Source organism: Macaca fascicularis, chromosome 11, assembly GCF_037993035.2.
Source record: "Macaca fascicularis isolate 582-1 chromosome 11, T2T-MFA8v1.1".
Classification (NCBI taxonomy): Eukaryota; Metazoa; Chordata; class Mammalia; order Primates; family Cercopithecidae; genus Macaca; species Macaca fascicularis.
The window spans coordinates 49,011,450-49,032,648 of NC_088385.1; the positions used below are offsets into that span (position 1 = coordinate 49,011,450).

The 21,199-nt window shown below is 38.5% G+C and overlaps 1 protein-coding gene and 1 pseudogene across 50 annotated transcripts in view; one reads left to right on the plus strand and one right to left on the minus strand.

Moving 5' to 3' along the window:
- PPHLN1 (periphilin 1) overlaps nt 1–20,928 on the plus strand; it is a 125,248-nt gene extending 104,320 nt beyond the window's left edge. For 19 of the 50 annotated variants that reach the window (XM_065524051.1, XM_074006626.1, XM_065524054.2 and 16 more), the window contains 3 exons: nt 13,404–13,518; nt 14,751–14,851; nt 18,206–19,564. In XM_065524051.1, coding sequence (XP_065380123.1) covers nt 13,404–13,518; nt 14,751–14,851; nt 18,206–18,583 — 594 coding nt within the window. In that variant the 3' untranslated portion in view covers nt 18,584–19,564. Of the gene's footprint in view, nt 1–13,403; nt 13,519–13,799; nt 14,057–14,750; nt 14,852–18,205 lie in introns of those variants that run through there. The other 31 variants (XM_074006640.1, XM_074006620.1, XM_074006634.1 and 28 more) reach the window with 4 other exon arrangements.
- Nucleotides 6,321–9,964, minus strand: LOC102140244 (RNA-binding protein FXR1 pseudogene; annotated as a pseudogene).
- Nucleotides 20,929–21,199: the final 271 nt, after the last annotated feature.

Below are 21,199 nucleotides of genomic sequence, written 5' to 3' on the forward strand. Positions count from 1 at the left end.
ACAAAGTCATCCATACTTACAAGTAGTTTACAGTTTGATGGTCCTTCTAGGTCCTGTGTGTGTATACACGATATAGGATTTTAATAATGAAAGAAGTGGGATAGTAGAGTGAATGTGCCTGGTCCACTGGATCATCTGTCAAAAGAAACTAAGGGGAACTTGCCTCTTCTGCAGGATACGTTGAAAATGTCCCATTTCAACCATAAAATGCTCTTTAACCAACCACAGCGTTAAGTAGCTTACAGAACAATAATGCTTTTCCCAGCATGGGGCAGATGGGTGATCTGACCTATTTATTTCTGTTTATCTTAGTGGCTTCCTTGAAGCTATATGGAAAAATAACCCACGTTTCAAATTTCACTAGGGGAATGACTTGAGTACCTTAAAGTACAGTATTAGACAGGAAACACACAAACACACACCCCCCTCATGTATTGTCTCATGGCAGTTAGGAATCATAATCAGATGACCTGCTTCCAGACTCCTCCAAGCCAGTTCCTTTACACCACTCTTCAAAACCAAGCAGGCTCATTTATCTTTGCTAAGGATTTAGTTCAGTCATGGCTTCATTTCTGTTTTGGATTTAAATAATTATCTTGCCTGGTAGCAGCAGTATGATAAGGAGTGAATTTGAAATTTAGGCTGTGAATGTTCATTGTATTTCTTACAATTAACTCCTTTAATCTCTCTGCTTCACTATTTTTATAAAATAAGGCCAGTAACTCCAGAGTGCTTTTGAGGATTCTGGTACATAAAATACGAAGGTCTATATGAAAATGTTAAGTTAGTAAAAATACTTCTCATTTGCCAGGAATTTTAAAATGCCATTATATTTGAATAAGCCAATAAAAAGACCTTTAGAATTGTAACCCACAGCCATCCTTAGACATGGAGACCTTTGCTAGGATTCCTCCCTTTTCTCCAAAAATTATTCTTGTGTGTTGAGGCCTCCCTGAGTTGAGAGCTCAACTCATTGGACCCTGTAACAGTTAAAACTTCTAGGTTCTGAGATGTAACTTCCATATCTTCAGAAGATAAGGAGACCTATATATTGAATTGTCTCCAACCTCTTTTGTGGTAGATGAGCTGGGAAGGAAGTGGAGGGGGTGGGTCTTGAAATAGCTAAGCTGTTTCCTGCTTAGTCACTCCTGCTGACAAATTTCTCTCCTGTTGGAGAGTAACTGGGTGGATCTTGTGCCTTACAGGTTTCTCAAACCAATGTAAGACTTTTTTTCACTTTGAGAACTGGCTGTTGCCAGTTAATTACTTTCTTTTAGCCTTAGTCAGATCTAAAATGTGACCTTTTGTACAGTCAGGATATTACACTTTTCTGATGGATAATATTAAATCATTTCATGAAGACTAGACTGCCTCATCTGTGAAATTGTAAAATTATTTATTTGAATTTATTGTGTTTAAAGTAAATTTTCTTTGGATAGTTCTCAAATATTTCTTTTGTAAGCTGTATATAAAAATCAATTCAGTGTTTACATAAGAATTTTGCTGTTTGAAGCAAAAAGAACAAATCTGGAGGCATCACGTTACCTAATTTCAAACTAGACTGTAAGGCAATAGTCACCAAAAATATCATGGTACTGGCATAAAAACAGGCACATAGATCAGTGGAACAGAATAGAGAACCCAGAAATGAACTCAAATACTTACTGCCAACTGATCTTCGACAAAGCAAACAAAAACATGAAGTGGGGAAGGGACACCCTGTTCAACAAATGGTGCTGCTACATGTAGGAGAATGAAACTGGATCCTCATCTCCCACTTTATACAAAAATCAACTCAAGATGGATTAAGGACTTACATCTAAGACCTGAAACTATAAAAATTCTAGAAGACAAACTTTGGAAAAACCTTTCTAGACATTGGCTTAGGCAAGGATTTCATGACCAAGAACCCAAAAGTAAATGCAATAAAAACAAAGATAAATAGCTGAGACTTAATTAAACTAAAGAGCTTTTGCACAGAAAAAGGAACAGTCAGCAAAGTGAACAGACAACCCACAGAGTGGGAGAAGATCTTCACAATCTGTACATCTGACAAAGGACTAATATCCAGAATCTACACTAAACTCCAATCAGCAAGAAAAAAAAAACAATCCCATCAAAAAGTGGGCTAAGGACATGAATAGACAATTCTCAAAAGAAGATACACAAATGGCCAATAAACATATGAAACAATGCTCAGCATCACTAATGATCAGAGAAATGCAAATCAAAACCATAATGCAATCCCACCTCACTCCTGCAAGAATGGCCATAATCAAGAAAATGAAAAAACAGTAGATGTTGGCATGGATGTGAAGAAGAGGGAAGACTTCTACACTGCTGGTGAGAATGTAAACTAGTACAGCCACTATGGAAAACAGTGTGGAGATTCCTTACAGAACTGAAAGTAGAACTACCATTTGATCCAGCAGTCCTACTACTGGGTATCTACCCAGAGGAAAAGAAGTCATTATATGAAAAAGATACTTGCACACATATGTTTGTAGCAGCGCAACTTGCAATTGCAAAATCGTGGGACCAACCCAAATGTCCATCAGTCAACGGGTGGATAAAGAAACTGTGATATATATATATAAAATAGAATATATATATATAATATATAGAATATAGAATATATGTATTATATATATATAAATAGAATACTACTTAGCTATAAAAAGGAGTGTATTAGTGGCATTTGCAGTGACCCAGGTGAGATTGGAGACTATTATTCTAAGTGAAGTAACTAACTCAGGAATGGAAATCCAAACATCGTATGTTCTCACTCATATGTGGGAGCTAAGCTGTGCGGGATGCAGAGGCCTAAGAAAGACACAGTGGACTTTGGGGACTCTGGAAAAGGGTGGATAGGGGGTGAGGGATAAAAACGACCACAAATTGGGTGCAGTGTATACTGCCTGCTCAGGTGATGGGTGCACCAAAATCTCACAGATCACCACCATAGAACTTACTCATGTAACCAAACATCACCTGTTCCCCAATAACCAATGGAAATTTTTTAAAATTTAATTAAAAAAAAAAAGAATTTTGCCACTTTAACTTCTTTTTTAAAAAAAAAAAAAAACTTAAGGGACTTTCTAAGTTACAGATATCTTTTAGGGAGCTGAATTGCCATCTTAAACTGTGGTCTGTTTCATTATGATGGATGTTTTGGACATGACTTGGGAAATGTGCAAATTAAGCCTACTCCTCCTTGCTTTTGTTAAAGAATTTTTTTTTTTTTTTTTTTTTTTTTTTTTTTTTTTTTTTTTTGAGACGGAGTCTCGCTCTGTAGCCCAGGCTGGAGTGCAGTGGCTGCATCTCAGCTCACTGCAAGCTCCGCCTCCCGGGTTCACGCCATTCTCCTGCCTCAGCCTCCCGAGTAGCTGGGACTACAGGCGCCCGCCACCTCACCCGGATAGTTTTTTGTATTTTTTAGTAGAGACGGGGTTTCACCGTATTAGCCAGGCTGGTCTCGATCTCCTGACCTTGTGATCCGCCCGTCTCGGCCTCCCAAAGTGCTGGGATTACAGGCTTGAGCCACCGCGCCCGGCCTGTTAAAGAATTTTTATTCTCAGACACGACAGTATCAAAAGCCAAGTGAAATTATATCATATCGCAAAATATTTGTGCTCATTTTCTCAGCAGTTAGAATTTTAAAGCCTATTTTATTATGTATTTAATTGCCTTTCATCCTGTGTTCATGAATATTTTTCTTTAGGTTTAGCCTTTCTATATGTTTTGCATCTTAGAAATTCTTTTCCCAAGCCAGTAATTGACATTGAATACAAAATTACTTTTCTCAAAATTCAGTGAGCAATGGTTTTTTTCCCTAATCAACAGTCTTTAGTTGTTTGTTTATTGTCTGTTGAATTAGAGAAAAAAATGTCTACAGTGTTTCTACCGTAAGTTATTTTAAGTCTGAGAGTTTGGTCTTTGCCTTACCTGCTCATGTCTAGCTGCATTTTGATTCCAGTCTACTATTTTTCCCAAAACTTCCCTATATTCCAAGATTCATTACTCTTTAAACACACTATGCTTTTTTGCTTTCAAGGTGCTTAGAACAGTTCACACTGTCTTAGTGCACCCCCCATGATCTTTTATTTGGAATAATTACAACACTTTGTATTTATCTTATGGCATTTACCATATTCTACCTTGTTGTTTGGTAATTTTTAATCTATTGGTCTTTTACTAGAATGTAAAGTCCTTGAACAGAGCATGTTGTACTCTGACCAGTTCCAGTGCTTTAACATAGAAGGTGAGCTCTAGTTGTGTGGCAGGCACATTTATCTGTCATTCACACTTGTGTCAGCATTTGCAGATTTATTAATATCTAACCCATATCGAGAAGATGCAAAGCTCATCCTCCAGGGTCAAAGCAGAACAGATCCATCTTCATTTTATTTTGAAAATTTTCAAACATGAAGAAAAGTTGAAGAAATTGTCTGGCGCACACTCATCTACATATCACCTAGATTCTATAATTAAGCTTTTGCTCTATTTATTTTGTCACTTATCTTTCCATTTCTGGATATAATAAGAAATATATATTTGGCCTCTGCCCCCATTTCTTGGCACACAGCTTCTAGAATCTTAAAGTGATAAGTGTCTTTTTGTATGTGAATGAGGGAACTAATGGCTGGGGGAGCTCCTGGATAGCCTCTGTTTAGGGGCTGATAGCCCAGGGTAACCAATCATGTGTTTGTAGAGTTGGAACTTTCAGCCTACCCCCTTAACCTCTAAAGGGGTGGAGAGGGACTGAAGGTTGAGCTGTTCTCTGAAGGCCAGTGATCTCATCAGTTGTGTTTTTGTGATGGGTCTTCGATTTAACTGCTCTTCTGTCTCTGTCTCATAAACACACACACACACACACACACACACACACACACACACACACACACACACACACACACACACACAGATACATATACCTCTACAGTTGACACTTGAACAACTCAGGGATTTGTGATGCTGTCTCTCCCTGCCTGTCCCCCCGCCGCAACATTTGAATATTCAGGTATAACTTTTGACTTCCCCAGAACTTAACTACAGATAGTCTGCTGTTGACCAAAAGCCCTATCAATAATATAGTCAGTTAACACATATTTTGTATGCTATACGTATTATATATATTATATTCATTTTGTTTTGTTTCGTTTTTTGTTTTTTTGAGACGGAGTAACCAGGCTGGAGTGTAGAGTGCAATGGTGTGATCTCAGCTCACTGCAACCTCCACCTGCCCAGTTCAAGCAATTCTCCTGCCCCAGCCTCCTGAGTAGCTGGGATTACAGGCGCCCACCACCACCACGCCCAGCTAAATTTTGTATTTTTAGTAGAGATGGGGTTTCACCATGTTGGCCAGTCTGGTCTCAAACTCCTGACCTCAGGTGATCTACCCACCTTGGCTTCCCAAAGTGCTGGGATTATGAGCGTGAGCCACTATGCCTGGCCAATACGCTGTATTCTCTCTCTTTTTTTGGAAGATCAAAGTTTATTTACTATCTGCATACAAAAACATATTGCACATCAAACAACCGAAACAAGAAAAAAATACTCTACTGAAGACTAGTGTGTAGTTTATATAGAATAAACCTTCTGGAAATTAATCTTTTCAGTAGTTCCGATTATGTCTGAATGGACATGACTGATTCAGCTTAGTGTTTTAACTAAAGCTATGTTTGATGTTTAAATACTGTGCACTTTAATAAATAAACCAAACAAAACCTCAAGGTAGAACAGTCACTGCCAAATATCACACAGTGTCCCTGCAGATGAGAGTTTAACAAATGTATTCCATTGGTCTGCAGATTTTCCACTACATACAGCTTTTAAAAAACACGTTAAAACAGACCAGTTCCTAGACTAAACTAATGAAGAAATTACAATTCAGTGCACAATATTTTAGACTGCGTTTTATTCTAGTTTTCCTCAGATGAAGAAGTGGTTGCATATTAAAAATGTTACAAAAGCAGCCAGTGCTTTTATAAAGAATATTACGTTAGGGATCCCACCCCACCCACCACCCCCCATCTCTGCCATATTTTGAAAACAAAATAACATTTCCTATAGCCAGCAACTTTTTAAAAATTTACATATACTATTCTCAAGGCATATCTGATGATATATTTTATAACACAGTAGGTGTCAAAGTATGTTTAACATATGATTTATTCAGGATCCCTCCCCTTTTGAATTCCAAATGGTGGAACTGAAAGTGCGATGTAAAGATTGGCAATCCATATTCTATCTTTGGCAAGCTGGTACAAGCATTATTGTAAATGTAATATAAAAGAACTGTAAACTAGGACTTCTTCGGTTTATGAAACACCATTGAGGACTGCTGCTTCTTGACTGTTTTCTTCTTTTAAGGTATTAATCTTGTCTTCTCCCAGAGTATGCTATAGCAATGTCATTGCCAGAAGCACTAGTTGGGCTATTTATTGCCTTTTCTGAAGGACCATGCTCTTCAATCACATCTTTTGCCTAGCCCATTTTCAGTAATTGAAGCTGTATCAGATTCAGTCATTCCATCCATCAGAACAGCATCTTCGTCAGTCCTTCGTCTACGAGACCTCATATGACGATTAGTACTGTGATGAGATTCGCTGGCATCAGTGTCTGCAGTCTGATCTGATTCTGTATTATCAAGTAAGCTGTATGGATTGCTGTCTGGATCTTTGAGCACAGAAATGATGGAGGATTTGCCACCATGTGGTCCACCACGACCTTAACCCCCTGAAACACTTTGCATCTTCCTCCTGGGTGTCTACTACTGTCACGCTGATGTCCGCTGTCTCGATCATCATCTCCTGCCAATGACCAATCACTCAGCTTGTCTTTACCCTCAGATTCTATTTCAGAGGGTTTAGACAGCTCAGAATTTGTACTATAACTGGAGGTGTAGTTAGGGCCCCGACAACCTCTGCCTCTTCCACTATAAGACCTAGAACCAATCTCTTGTAACTGCTCATCAATCTGTAGGCGTTCCATTCTTAGCTGTTTTACTTCCTTTAGATAAGCAATATGGTACTCTAAAAGAACTTGCACATTTCCAGTGGTTTCTTTAGTGCCAACAGATACAAATGGAATCATACCGTCTTCTCTGGGTAGTTTATTTTCACTATCCCCTTCAATTCTCACCTGAACTGTATCAGATTTGTCTACTATTTCTTGAATAACTTTGCCATTTTTTTCCAATTACTTTTCCAGTGAGGTTCTTAGAAGCCTGAATAAAATCCTGCACAAATTCCAAGAAACCTCTAGCCTTTTTTACAGCATCAGCACTCTCTCTATAGATTCTTAATGTTTCAGTGTCTTCATCTAGCTCAATGGCGGTAACTCCAGGAACCTTCCTAGCTTGCTGAATGTTACTACCATGTGTTCCTATTGCCACCTCCATTAAATCTTCTCTCACAACAAATTCCTCATGAAAAGCTGCTGCAAGTTGTACTTAATTTATCATTGATTTTGCAGTTGCTTCCTTTTGGGTTGTAATAATTTCACACATATTGAATGCAGGCACTATAGCTCTGATCCATGTGTTCGTAATGCATTTCTTAGCAAGCACCAGTATTCTTTTTAGAAGCTGTGTTTTTAAGAGGCAGTGATACTGCAGCTTTGAGGAGGACTCAAAGATATCTTTTTCTATTAATACAGCACAAACAGCAACATAGATTACAATAGTTTTGGCACCTTCTGCATTGCAGAGGCCCAAATTAAAGGGTTTAAATTTATCTCCAGTATTTAATATAAATGTACTATCACTTTTTTCCTGACCTCATCAACACATTAGACATTATGAATGGTTCCTTGTATATTACGCCCCAATTGGAGTTTCTTTTTTTAACTTATTTTTATGTACCTTTCATTAAAAGGTTGTAGAACATTTTACAGATGCTAATTTTATTTCACAATGCTCCTATAAAAGTTGTAAGCTTTTATTTTCCACTTTAATGGTAAAATAGTTGCAAATGTGTATTTAATTTACTAGATCACCACTTACCATGACAGCTTTCCCTTCTTTTCACTCCTCAGTCCTCCATGACAACTCTGCTAAATAGAATTGTCTGCAGTGATGAAAATGTTTTATATCCTCATGTCCAGTATGGCAGCCACTAGCATTTGAAATAGAACTAGTGTGACTGAGAAACAGAATTATTTCTGTTTCACTAATGAAAAATAAAATATAGTCACGTGTGGTTAGTGGCTACTGTATTGGACAGCACAGCTCTCCAGTCTCCACCATCCCAACAAGCTGCTCTTGTGGTTTACCTCCTAACTGCCAAATCTAGTCAGTATGTTTCTTTGATCTTTCTCTGGCATTTGATTGACTATGTCCTTATTTTATAAACTCTTTCTTTGGCATCTGTGCCTTCACTGTCTCCTGATTCTTAACTTTTCTGTGGTCTTTTCTGTGGATGACATTGATGGTTTTAGATGTCTGCACTTGGCTCTCTTTGGCTCTTACATTCTCTTAAAGCACATGTTAGCTATTCATTGAACATTTACTGAGTATCAGTTTTGTGGTGCTAGGAAGAACTCTCCCTCCTTCAAGAAATTCCCCTGGCCTCAGCTGACATTACTGCTAAAGATTATAAAATCGATCCCTTCCTCACTTCTGTTTATTTCTTCAGAAGTCCAGACTCATGTACTTAACTTCCTGTTGGTAGTTGGTTCTGGCTGTCTCATGAGTGACTCAAGTGACTACTTAGTACTGAACTTATCTCCTCCTAGTACCTTCCCCATTGAAATATATAAAAGTAAAAAACCTTCCACCTATCACTCTTCACATTATCATATATCTACTGCTTCTTCATTATAGTATCCCCCCTTATCCTTAGGGGATACATTCCAAGATCCTCAGTGGATCCCTGAAACTCAGATAGTACTGAACCCTGTATATACTATGTTTTACCAATCCAACAACTGAGAGGGCTACTAAGTGACTAACAGGTGGGTGGTAGATAAAAATTGAATATGGGACAAAGGGAGGATTTATGTCTGGGGCAGGATGAAGCAGGATGGCGCAAGATCTTATCACACTACTCAGAACAGCATGCAGTTTAAAACTTAAGAATTGTTTGTTTCTGGAGTTTTCCATTTAATATTTTTGGACTGCAGTTTATAGCAGGTAACTGAAATCTCAGATAAAGTGGGGACTACTGTACTTGTAAAGCCTCTAATCTCATCTTTCTTTCACACATCTTCTCATATTTATTGTCCTGGCTCTCAGTAGCAGGAACCCAAAGCATAGATTCTTTCTCATTTTTCTCTTCCTGATACATCCAAAGGTTCCAATTTCTACTTGTAGCTCTTTCCCTCTTTATTAATTTATCTGCTGTACTAAGCCACTAGCATTTCCCCCAAACACCATTTCCTTTTCCTTTTCTTTGTTTTCCTAGAGAGAACTTATCAGCTCTAACATCATTTTCTAGTACTCCCTTCTATAGACAAAGTCAGAATAGTTGTTTCTCCTCTTTCCATCATCATCACTTTAGCTGCCTTAGATTAAATACTTCCTATGTAGCAGGCACTATTCTGAGTGTTCTGTATTATCTTATTTAATTGTTAAACAGCACAGTCTGGTATAGGTACTGAAACTCAGGCACAAAAGTTAAGAAAACTTTTTTTCTTCTTTCACTTTTGTGTGATTATTTTTGAAAAAAAATGTTTAATAGATTTTATTTTTTGGAGCTGTTTTAAATTTATAGAAAACCTGCAAGAGCATAGAGAGTTCTTACATGCCCCTTCTCCTTACACAGTTTCCCCTATTATTAACATTTTGCATTACTGTGATACACTTGTTATGATTGATGAACTAATATTGATATATTAATATTAAATAAAGTCCATAGTTTACATTAGGATTCACTCTTTGTCTCCTACAGTTCTGTGAATTTTGGCCAATGCATAATGTATCATTCAGTATCATACCATACAGTCCCATACAGCATAATTTCATCTCCCTAAGAAATGTCCTATGTTCCACTTGTTTGTCCTTTCCCCTTCCCCCTGGCAACTAATGATCTCTTTAGTGTCTATGGGTTTTTGTTTTTTTAATAATCAGAATGTCATATAGTTGGTATCATAGTGTATAACCTTTTCAGACTGGCTTCTTTCACTTAAGATTCTTTTGTGTCATTTTGTGGCTTGATAGCTAATTTTTTTTAATGAAAAACATTCCATTGTATGAGTATACTGCAGTTTGTCCATTTATCCTTTAAAGAACATCTTGGATGCTTCCAATTTTTGGCAGTTATAAATAAAGTTGATATAAAGATTTGTATGCAGGTTTTTGTATAGACATAAGTTTTCAACTTATTTGGATAAATACCTAGCAGTGGGATTGTTGGATTGTATGGTAAGACAATGTTTTGCTTTGTAAGAAACTGCTGGACTGTCTACCAAAGTGGTTGTACCATTTTGCATTCCCACCAACAATGAAGGAGAGTTCTGTGGCTCTACATTTTTGACAGAAATTGGTGGTGTCAAATTTTTTTGTGGATTTAAATTTAAATTAAATTTAAATTTAAGTTATGGATTTTAAGCGTTCTAATAGATGTGTAGTGGTATCTCACTACTTATCATTTTAATTGTCAATTTCCTAATAACAAACGATGTTGAGCATTTTCTCGTATGTTCATTTGCCACCTGAATGTCTGCTTTGGTGAGGTGTTCATTCAGTTTTTTGCCCGTTATATAATTGGGCAAATAATTTGGGTTTCTTATTTTTTTTGTTTGTTTTTTATTTTTTTGTTTTGTTTTGGTTTTTTTGAGACAGAGTCTCACTCTGTAGCCCAGGCTGGAGTGGAGTGGCACGATCTTGGCTCACTGCAACCCCTGCCTCCCAGGTTCAAGCAATTCTCCTGCCTCAGCCTCCCGAGTAGCTGGGATTACAGGCATGCATCACCGTGCCTGGCTAATTTTTTGTATTTTTAGTAGAGATGGGGGTTTCACCATATTGGTCAGGCTGGTCTCAAACTCCTGACCTCGTGATCTGCCTGCCTCAGCCTCCCGAAGTGCTGGGATTACAGGCATGAGCCACCTCACCCGGCCTTCTTATTGTTGAGTTATCAGTTCTTTGTATATTTTGGATACCAGTTTATCACATACATGTTTTGCAAAGATTTTTTCCCAGTCTGTAGCTAGTTTGTTCATGCCCTTAACAATGTCTTTCACAAAGCACAGGTTTTTAAATTTTAATGAAATCCAATATATTGGGTTTTTTCTTGGATTGTCTTTGATGTTATATTTAAAAGTCATCACCAAACTCAAGATCACCTAGATTTTTTCCTCTGTTACCTTCTATAAATACTACAGGTTTGCATTTATATTTAGGTCTATGATCCATTTTGAGTTAACATATTTTTGAAAGGTGTAAGATCTGTGTCTAGATTATTTATTTTGCATGTAGATAGATATCCAGTTGTTCAAGCACCGCTCAACTCATTGAAGTTCAATGAAGTCTTGAACTTAACTGTCAAGTTGAAGACTGTCTTTTCTCCATTGAATTACTTCTGTGCTCTGTTTTTAAAGTTCAGTTCACTGTATTTGTATTGGTCGGTATCTGGACTGTCCTGTCCTTGATTTGTCTGTTCTTCTGCCAATGGCATACAGTCTTGATTACTGTAACTTTACAGTAAGGTGTTTTGTTTTTTGTTTTGAGACAAGATCTCACTCTGTCACCCAGACTGGAGTACAGTTGCACGATCTCAGCTCACTGCGACCTCTGCCTCCCAGGGTCAAGCAATTCTTCTGCCTCCACCTCCTGAGTAGCTGGGACTACAGACAACGCCACCATGCCCAGCTAATTTTTTATTTTCAGTAGTGATAGGGTTTTACCATGTTGGCCAGGCTGGTCTCAAACTCCTGACTTTAGGTCATCTGCCCGCCTCAGTCTCCCAAAGTGCTGGGATTACAGGTGTGAGCCACCTTTACAGTAAGTTTTGAAATTGGATAGTGTCAGTCTTTTGACTTTTTTCCTTTTTTTCTTCAATATTATATTCAGTATTATGGGTTTTCTGCCTTTGTGTATGAACTTTAAAATCAGTTTGTCAATATTCACAAAATTAATTACTGGGATTTTCATTGAGACTGAAATTTATGTAGGTCAAGTTGGGAAGCACTTGTATTTTAACAGTATTGTCTCTTCCTGTCAATTCTTGGACTATCTCTCTATATCTTATTTATATGTTACGTATATTTATATTAAAATATATAGTTTATCTTTTATTTATGTTCTATTTATTTGTATCTTCTTTCATGAACATTTTATAGTTTTCCTCATATAAATCTTGTATGTATTTTGTTAGACTCAAACTTAAGGGGTTTTGTCAGTGCTAATATAAATGGTGTTGTGTTTTAATTTCAAATTCCATTTGCTCATTACTGGTATGTAGGAAAGCAATTAATTGACTTTTGTATATTAAAAGATCCTGTGTCCTGCAACCATGCTATAATCACTTATTAGTTCCAGTGGATTTTGTGTGTTATTTAGAAGTGTGTTGTTTAATCTCTACATATTCTGAGATTTTTCAGCTAGCTTTCTGTTTTGAGTTCTAATTTAATTCCATTGTGATCTGAAAGCATACTTTATATGATACCTATTATTTCAAATTTAGGGTTTATTTTATGGCCCAGAGTGTTGTCTAACTTGGTTAATAGTCCATGAGAACCTGAGAATAATATATAAAGTTCAAAACAGGTTTCACTGGACCCGAATCAGAATGTCCAGTGCAGGGCTGCATTTCCTCTGGAGGCTCTAGGGAAAATATATTCCCTTGCGTTTCCCAGTTTATTGAGGCCGCCACCTTCCCAAATAGCTGGGATTACAGATGCGCGCCACCACGCCCAGCCAATTTTTTGTATTTTTAGTAGACATGGGGTTTTGCCATGTTGGCCAGGCTAATCTGGAACTCCTGACCTCAAGTGATCCACCCGCTTCTACCTCCCAAATTGCTAAGATAACAGGTGTGAGACACCACACCTGGCCACTAAACAGAATTTGTTATCTGATCATGATTCAAACAATCTAAAGTTAGGGGCTCAGAAACTTTTTTCTTCCAAACAAATAAATGAACAAAGTCATTGATATGTCTTCCCTAGCCTTTGTTCTTATTCTCATCTCTAGTCTGATGTCCTTTGAATAGACTGCCTTACACTTCTGCATTCAGAATGTGGTATGTTAATGTTTTCCTTCTCATTCAAGTTGTCAGCAGATCTCAAGGATAGAAGTTTAAGTGGCCTCTGGTAATAGTGACAATGCAAGGCCGAGAAAGGTTCTGCTGTAATATTGTGTCTCTCTTTTAGATGTTAGTGTCATAATTCTGCCAACTCAGTCAGCTAAGTATTTGGCTAGTTATTTTCATTCTCAGCTAACCAGAATGTGTTTTACCTTTTAGGTTTACCGACAAGACTGTGAAACTTTCGGGATGGTGGTGAAAATGCTGATTGAAAAAGATCCTTCATTAGAAAAGTCTATACAGTTTGCATTGAGGCAAAATTTACATGAAATAGGTGAGCGGTGTGTTGAAGAACTCAAGCATTTCATTGCAGAGTATGATACTTCCACTCAAGATTTTGGAGAGCCTTTTTAGATTTTTTTGCTCAGACCAGAAAAAAAAAACAGCTTCTAAAAAATTTTTTTCCTGGATTGTGTAAATCCTTAATATATGGAATTTTTGTGATGCAGTGAAATACTTTATGATAGTTGACCACATTTCAATATTAAATAAACATCTAAAATAGTCTGTTTAAAATGTTTAATTAGAATTTTTGTATTTTTTTTTTTTTTTTAGAAATGGGGTTTCACCATGTTGGCCAGGCTAGTCTCTAACTCCTGGCCTCAAGTGATCTGCCTGCCTCAGCCTCCCAAAGTGTTGAGATTACAGGCGTGAGCCACCGCTCCCAGCCGACACATGATACCATCTGAAAATGTTAGAATTCTAAGTTGTGATTTTATTGACTTGTTGCTTGCTTTTTCTTAGGCTTTGTAACTTGTAATATGTTAAAGTGTACTATCCTAATAAACTGAATACTTTGGTAACTTAGAGAATATTTGCTTTGAGAATAATTATCATTCAATGATAAAATAGAGCACTTAAATCTCGGAGAGATACCTCAGAAAAAAATCCATTTTTCCAAGTAATGAACTCAATGTCTTCTATTACAATAATCCTGAAACTCCTGACTCTCTCACTGATGTATGAGACTTAAATAGTATCATATACAAGACTAACAAATAGAAGAGGCAATTTGAGGTGGAAGATGAGGGATATTTTAAGTTTGGGACTGTAGGAGATCCATCAGGGTGGTAGGAGAAGCTTTAAGGAAAGACGCAAACCTTCTTGGAAGACTGGGAGGTTTTGCAAAGCTTCAGAGAATAAAGCTGAAGGCAGCTAATTCTCTTCCCCTGAGGCTGAGGGCGAAGAGTAGGTAACAAGGTAGTGTAAAGAAATGTATCTGGATAAGTTTGTTTATGGATGTCCTCCGGAACCCAACCTTTGATCATCCAGCGCAAGACTGCTCCCGGCCAAGGAGGGCGGCAGTGTTAATGACCCACAAATCGTGTTGGCTTCAGGCCTTTGGCATTCTATCTGTACCGAATAAATACAGAATAAATACAAGCAGCGGCTCCAGTTTATCAGGACTGCACTCTCTTTTCGGCTGCGCTAAAGCCAGCAGTCCCCTAGCCATTCTCACGCAAAATACCTGCGTCTGAATACTCCTTTCATCCGTCACTCGGCCAGAGTCTGCGGGACAGACTTGGCAGCAGGTGCCCCCTGTGAGGAACGCCGCAATGGATCACGACGGAACCCCCGAAAACGAAGGTGAAGAGACTGCGCAGTCAGTAAGTCATTGGTGCTCGCTCGGGATTTCCAAGTTCAGGGGAGTACTCAAGCTAGGGTTTCATCATGGTACAACAGCTATCTGCACAACAGAAACAGTATATAAAAGTATTGAAACAACTGCCTAAAGCCAGTGGAGCCTCAGTTTCGCAGGCTCAGTTAAGGGACCTAATGCAAACTGTTGTTTCCCAAAACCCATGGTTCCCAGAAGAAGGCACGCTGGACCTAGCGCTTTGGGAACAAGTGGGGAGAAATCTTAAACGATATCATGCACAAGGGCAATGGGTTCTGGTAACATCTTTAACGTTATGGGCCTTAGTTAAGGCTGCTTTGGTCCAGCTGTACACAGAAGAGCCTAAGAAGGGAAGGGAGGAGGAACCATCACCTTATCGCCTCCTCTTCCTCCCTCAGTCCCCTTTTACCCCCTTTACTGGATAAAGATACCAAAGAGGAATCGGAGGTTTTCCCTGAGCTCCCTCCCCCAATAAATTGGAAAAAAGACAAGGGGTACGCTACAGCTATGGGACCCTGTCTTAGGCAAGCGGCATTAGAAGGGGACCTCTTGGCCTGCCCAGTGATACAAAATTGACAAGGCAATCAAGTATAGGAACCATTACTTTTTATGCTTATAAAGAGAGAAGAAAAAGCGTTAGAGAAAACGGAGCTGCTAGCCCATTTATGAAAAGATTAATTGAGGCCATAGCAGACAACTTCCATATAACCCTATATGACTGGTCAGTGCTAGCTAAAAACAATTTTAGAGACCAGTCAGTACCTCCCCTGGAGGACAGAATTTGATGAATTATATAAACAGCAAACCTCTTTTTAGTAATAGCTACTGTTACAATTCCTCCCCTATCCCTGACGTGGCTGTCTTAAAATCCTATTTGGGTAGAACAGTGGCCTTTAAAGGGAGAGAAATTACAACGAGCCAATGAATTAGTTGAGGAGCAATTAAAAGCCGAGCCAATGAATTAGTTGAGGAGCAATTAAAAGCCGGCCATACAGAACCAGCAAACAGCCTTTGGAATTTGCCCATTTTCATCATTCCCAAAAGGTCTGGCAAATGGAGACTTTTGCATGACTTACAAGCTATCAATGCTAATTTGCAATCTATGGGGCCCCTTCAATGGGCTCCATTCCTCTGCAGCAATTCCTCAAGATTGGCCTATAGTTGTTACTGACTTAAAAAACTGCTTTTATACTATTCCCCTTGCAGAACAGGACAGAGAAAAATTTGTGTTTACAATACCAGCTATCAATAATGAAAGGCCAGCTGACCTATTTCATTAGAAAGTACTTTCTCAAGGAATGCTGAACAGTCCTACCATGTGTCAATATTATGTAAATCAGGCTTTGCTCCCCAGTAGAAAAAAATTTCCTAGCTGCAAGATTATTCATTTTTATGGATGATATTTTACTAGCAGCCCCAATGGAGCCAGTACTTTTGAGTTTATATGTCTCTGTTGTAAGGAATACACAGTTAAGAGATTTAATCATAGCGCCTGAAAAAGTAAAAAGTACAGATGTCCTCACCTTAGAAGTATCTTGGATACATACTAACTTCCTGGTCAATAAGACCTCAAAAGGTTAAATTAAATACTAGCAACTAACATACCTTAAATCATTATCAAAAATTGCTAGGCAATATTAACTGTCTTCACACCACCTTGGGCATAACTACTGATAAATTACAAAACCTGTTTTCTATCCTAAAAGGCAATATAGCCCTAGACTCTCCCAGGTATTTAATCCCCACAGCAAAAAGAGAAATTGAGGAAATCAAGCTATTTCTCAGAGGCAACTAGATTGCATAGACCCACAATACTCAGTCCAATTGTTTGTTTTTCCTATTAAATATTTCCCCTACGGGATTAATAGGACAAATGGCCCTGGGGCTGCACTTCCTAGAATAGGTTTTTTGCTCACATACTGGGACTAAAACACTATCTCCCTATTTCCAGCTAGTTAGTAAAGTCATCTATACAGTCAGCAGATGATGCAGTCAGTTGCTAGGTCATGACCCTGATGCATAAGAATTCCCTTGAGTAAAAAACAATTTGAAGCAGTCTTGCCCCTATCTCTAGACCTTCAGAAAGCACTCTCTGATTATGCAGGCCATATAAAACATGCTCTTCCTGCTGACAAACTATTTCAGTTCTTATCTAGTACTCCTGTAGTTATGCCTACAAAAGTAGTTCCCTCCCCCATACCTAACTTTGTAATGCTTTTTACTGATGACTCTCATAAAAATGGAAAAGCGGCTATCTGGTGGAAACCACCTAACTCCCTCACTCTATCTAGGTTTACTAGTACTCAGAGAGCTGAGATTGGAGCCCTAATATTGGCCCTAGAACCTTTTTCCGTTCAGCCCATCAGTATTGTTAGTTACTCTGCTTACTCTGCTTATTTATTGCAGAACCTTGAAACAGCCCTCATTAAGTCTATTCTCGAGCCCACCCTGTGTGCCTTTTTTCTTTGACTTCAGCAATTGTTAGATCAATGTACACATTCTATTTTTATCACACATATTTGAGCCCACAGCTCACTGCTTGTCCCACTGGATTATGACAATGATCAAGCAGACCTGCAAGTTATGATGTCACTGCTTAACTAAGCCATCCAATCACATCAGTTTTTCCACCAAAATTAGAGAGACTTAACTACACAATTTCAACTTATGCAAAGACTAGCTAAACAAATTCTCCTGTAAATGCCCAGATTGCTGCCTCACAGGCATGTCCCCTCCTTCAACAGGTGTTAACCCTAGAGGACTAGAACCTAATCAGTTGTAACAAAGAGATGTTATACATGTCCCTGAATTTGGAAAACAAAGATATGTACATGTATCCGTTGATACCTGTTCTCACCTAATTAGCACATATGCTCTTCCTGGAAAGTCCACCCGATCTGTCATTAAACATCTTCTTTTAACTTTTATGTTTATGGGGCGGCCCACAAAAATTAAAACTAATAAGGGTCTGGCTTATGCCAGCTCACAGTTTCAACAATTTTGTCACACTTGGAGTGTCCAACACTCCACAGGCATCCCGTATAACCCCCAAGGACAGGCCATAGTAGAACGTGCCCACTTCACCCTTAAAAATATGCTCAGAAAACAAAAAAGGGAGACTATGAGTAAAGACACTGAAACACTACTAGCACAAGCCTTATTTACCCTTAATTTCTGAAATTTAGATGATAAATTTCAATCAGTTACAGAAAAGCACTTTGCTAAAACTTCTCAAGACATAAAACCACAGTTTTATGGAAAGATGTAAATAGTAATATATGGCATGGTCCAAATGTTTTGCTAACATGGGGAAGAGGATATGCTTGTGTTCACACTCCCTCAGGCCCTCTTTGGATTCCAGCACGATGCATCAAACCATACCATAGTGGGGCTAGGACCCAACCTGGTACCAGAAATGAAGGAAACGACCCCGCAGGCCCCACAGCCCCTGCAGCCCCCGCAGCCCCCACAGGCCCGGAAGAAACGGGTTCGTCGGATGACACAGTTTCGTCGGACGACAGGAGCCCCGGACATTACCTGGGGGATGCTGAAGAAGACAACTCAGGAGGCTGAGCGAATCCTGCTTCGAACACAGACACCATTCACTCAGGAAAATTTGTTCCTTGCTATGCTCTCTGTTGTACATTGCAACTCGCGTAAGGTATTAATCCTTTTTATTCTCTCACTTTGCCTGTTACCTGTACCTGCTATACCCTATTAAGCCCATTTTCTAAATCTGCCTTTTTTTCAGCCCTATTACTTAGGCAGACATCCCCTTCCCAGCTTCTAACTGTGACTTTTTAGCTAGGAGGGATTAACATACCCCCAGTGGGGTTCCTCAGTAACAGCCATATAGAAGGATATGCGAAAACATCTCTCCTAGATAGACCCCCACTCCTGGGGGTCACTTCTTAATTAGAAAAGAATATTACTAATCACACTCATGTTTGTCTCTTGTTGTTTACTAATTCTAGGATCTAAAGCCGGAAAACAAGCAGTAACTGCTATGCCTGACAAAACTGTTGCTGCACACATCTGTAGTCGTCAATCAACAAAACCTGATGCAAAAAACAGAAAAGGGGTGATGTAGGAGATCGGTCAGGGTGGTAGGAGACGCTATAAGGAAAGATGCAATTGGAAGGCAGGGAGGTTTTCCAAAACTTCGGGAGAGAATAAAGCTGAAGGCAGCTAATTCTCGTACCCTGAGGCTGAGGGCGAACAGTAGGTAACAAGGGTGTGTAAAGGGATTTATCTAGGTAAGTTTGTTTACTTATGTCCTCCAGAAACCGTGCAAGACTGCTCCCTGCAAAGGGGAGGCGACAGTGTTCATTACTCACAAATTGTGTTGGCTTCAGGCCTTTGGTATTGTGTCTGTACTGAATAAATACAAACAGCTCCAGCTTATCAGGACTGCACTCTGTTTTCGGCTGCACTAAAGTCAGCAGTCGCCTAGCCATTCTCACACAAAATACCTGTGTCAGAATACTCCTTTCATCCATCGCTCAGCCAGCGTCTTCAGGACAGACTTGGCATGGGACTTGTCCAAAAAAATGCTGATCAAAAGAGGAAAATTTTGGAATATGCCAAGAATAGTGGAATTTTATTTATTCTATTTTTTGTAGGCCCATACTCTCCATCTCAAGAAACAAGATGATTGTAACATGTCCATGATTAAACTATTGGCAGATTATTGCTGTGTTAATCTCTGTAGTCTAATGAGTTCTTTGTTCTGTTCTGCTGCCTTTTATAGGTTCTTGTCCTTTCAAAAGTGTTCTTGAAAGAAACAAAGCAAATAGGCAGTTAGCACAGCACAGCTACCCCTTACCGAGCAGTCTGTGGAAATGACCCCTCACCCAAATCACGGGTTAGTTAAGAATCTAACTGGGACAATTACGATATTCCACTCACTTCCTGGTCACTTCAGCAGCCTAGTGGCATTGAGCCAAAATACACAATTCTGTGTTATTAGTGAGGAAACTTTAAAACTCATGTTTGTTATTACTTACCACCCAATTTCATTATCCTCCCTTCCTCTTTCCATTTCTATTCTCTCTCACTTGAATTCTGGCATTATTTTTAGTGGCCTCTACTGATAATACCTACCCTAGAGTACATAAAAATTATATTAAAAGAGGAAGTAGTAGTATGCATAATTTTAACAGATTCTATAACGGGTGCCTCAAAATATGTATTGTGCCATTCCACAAATTTAAAAACTAATTGAGGACACTAATTATTTTTTTTAATTTTCTAAATGAGACCACCTTGGATTTTTATTTTTGCCATTTAGATGTTTATATTTATTTAACTTTAATAAAACATAAGCCAAGCCAAATCCCACATGACAACTCTGGTATTCTTCCCTTATATGAGCAGTGATTTTATTTGTTACCCACCTTAGAAATGTATCTGGATAAGTTTGTTTACGGATGTCCTCCGGAACCCAACCTTTGATCATCCAGCGCAAGACTGCTCCCCGCCAAGGAGGGCAGCAGTGTTCTAGTGTTCAAGACTAAGAAAGTTCTAGTCTTGTTTTTCCTTCTCCCCGCTTCCCTGGGGTTTTTCCTTACAAGTTTAAAAACAAAACTTGAGAAACTACCAAAGGCGCAGGAGTTGTTCACTTTGTTGAAATTCATTAAATTAGAGAAGTCTCACTAACAGATGTATTTAAATATAGATACAACAGATAATTTCTTTTTCTCCCCTTTCCCCAAATTACAGTCAGCATTTAAAGCTGTTTATGGCTTGCCATCAGCATTATTCTGGTAGGCTTGTTAGTGCTAAAATCTGTTTGGGTTTTTTTTTTTTTTTTTTTTTTTTTGCCTCTTAAAGTCTAATTTTAGGATGGATGAATTCAGATGTTTACCAGAGTGTATATTTTACATAATGTTCTTGATTAGAAAGACTTGTTTGTAAATTATTCATTTTTTTTGCATATGCCCAGTTGGTGTGATAAAATTTTCATTGTCTTACCATAAAGCCTTGGTTACCAACAGGCAGAATGTAGATATTGTAAAGCTTTTTGTGAATTTTAAAAGTGCAAAATAAAGCAACCACGTTTAAGTAGATTGTCTTTTTTCTTAACAGGCTTAACGCATTTTGCTAAAATGTGGGCTTTATTACTCTCTACTGCAAGATTACTTCTTAGTCTTCAGTTTACTTACTCAGCAGCAGGATAGAGGAAGTGTAAGAACTGAGAAACTACAGCAGTGCCCCCCTCATCTGACTTTGCTTTCCATGGTATAAGTAAACCATGGCTACTATTGGCCAAAAATATTCGATGGAAAATTTCAGAACAACTTTTAAGTTTTCAACTGTGTGCCGTTCTGAATGAAAT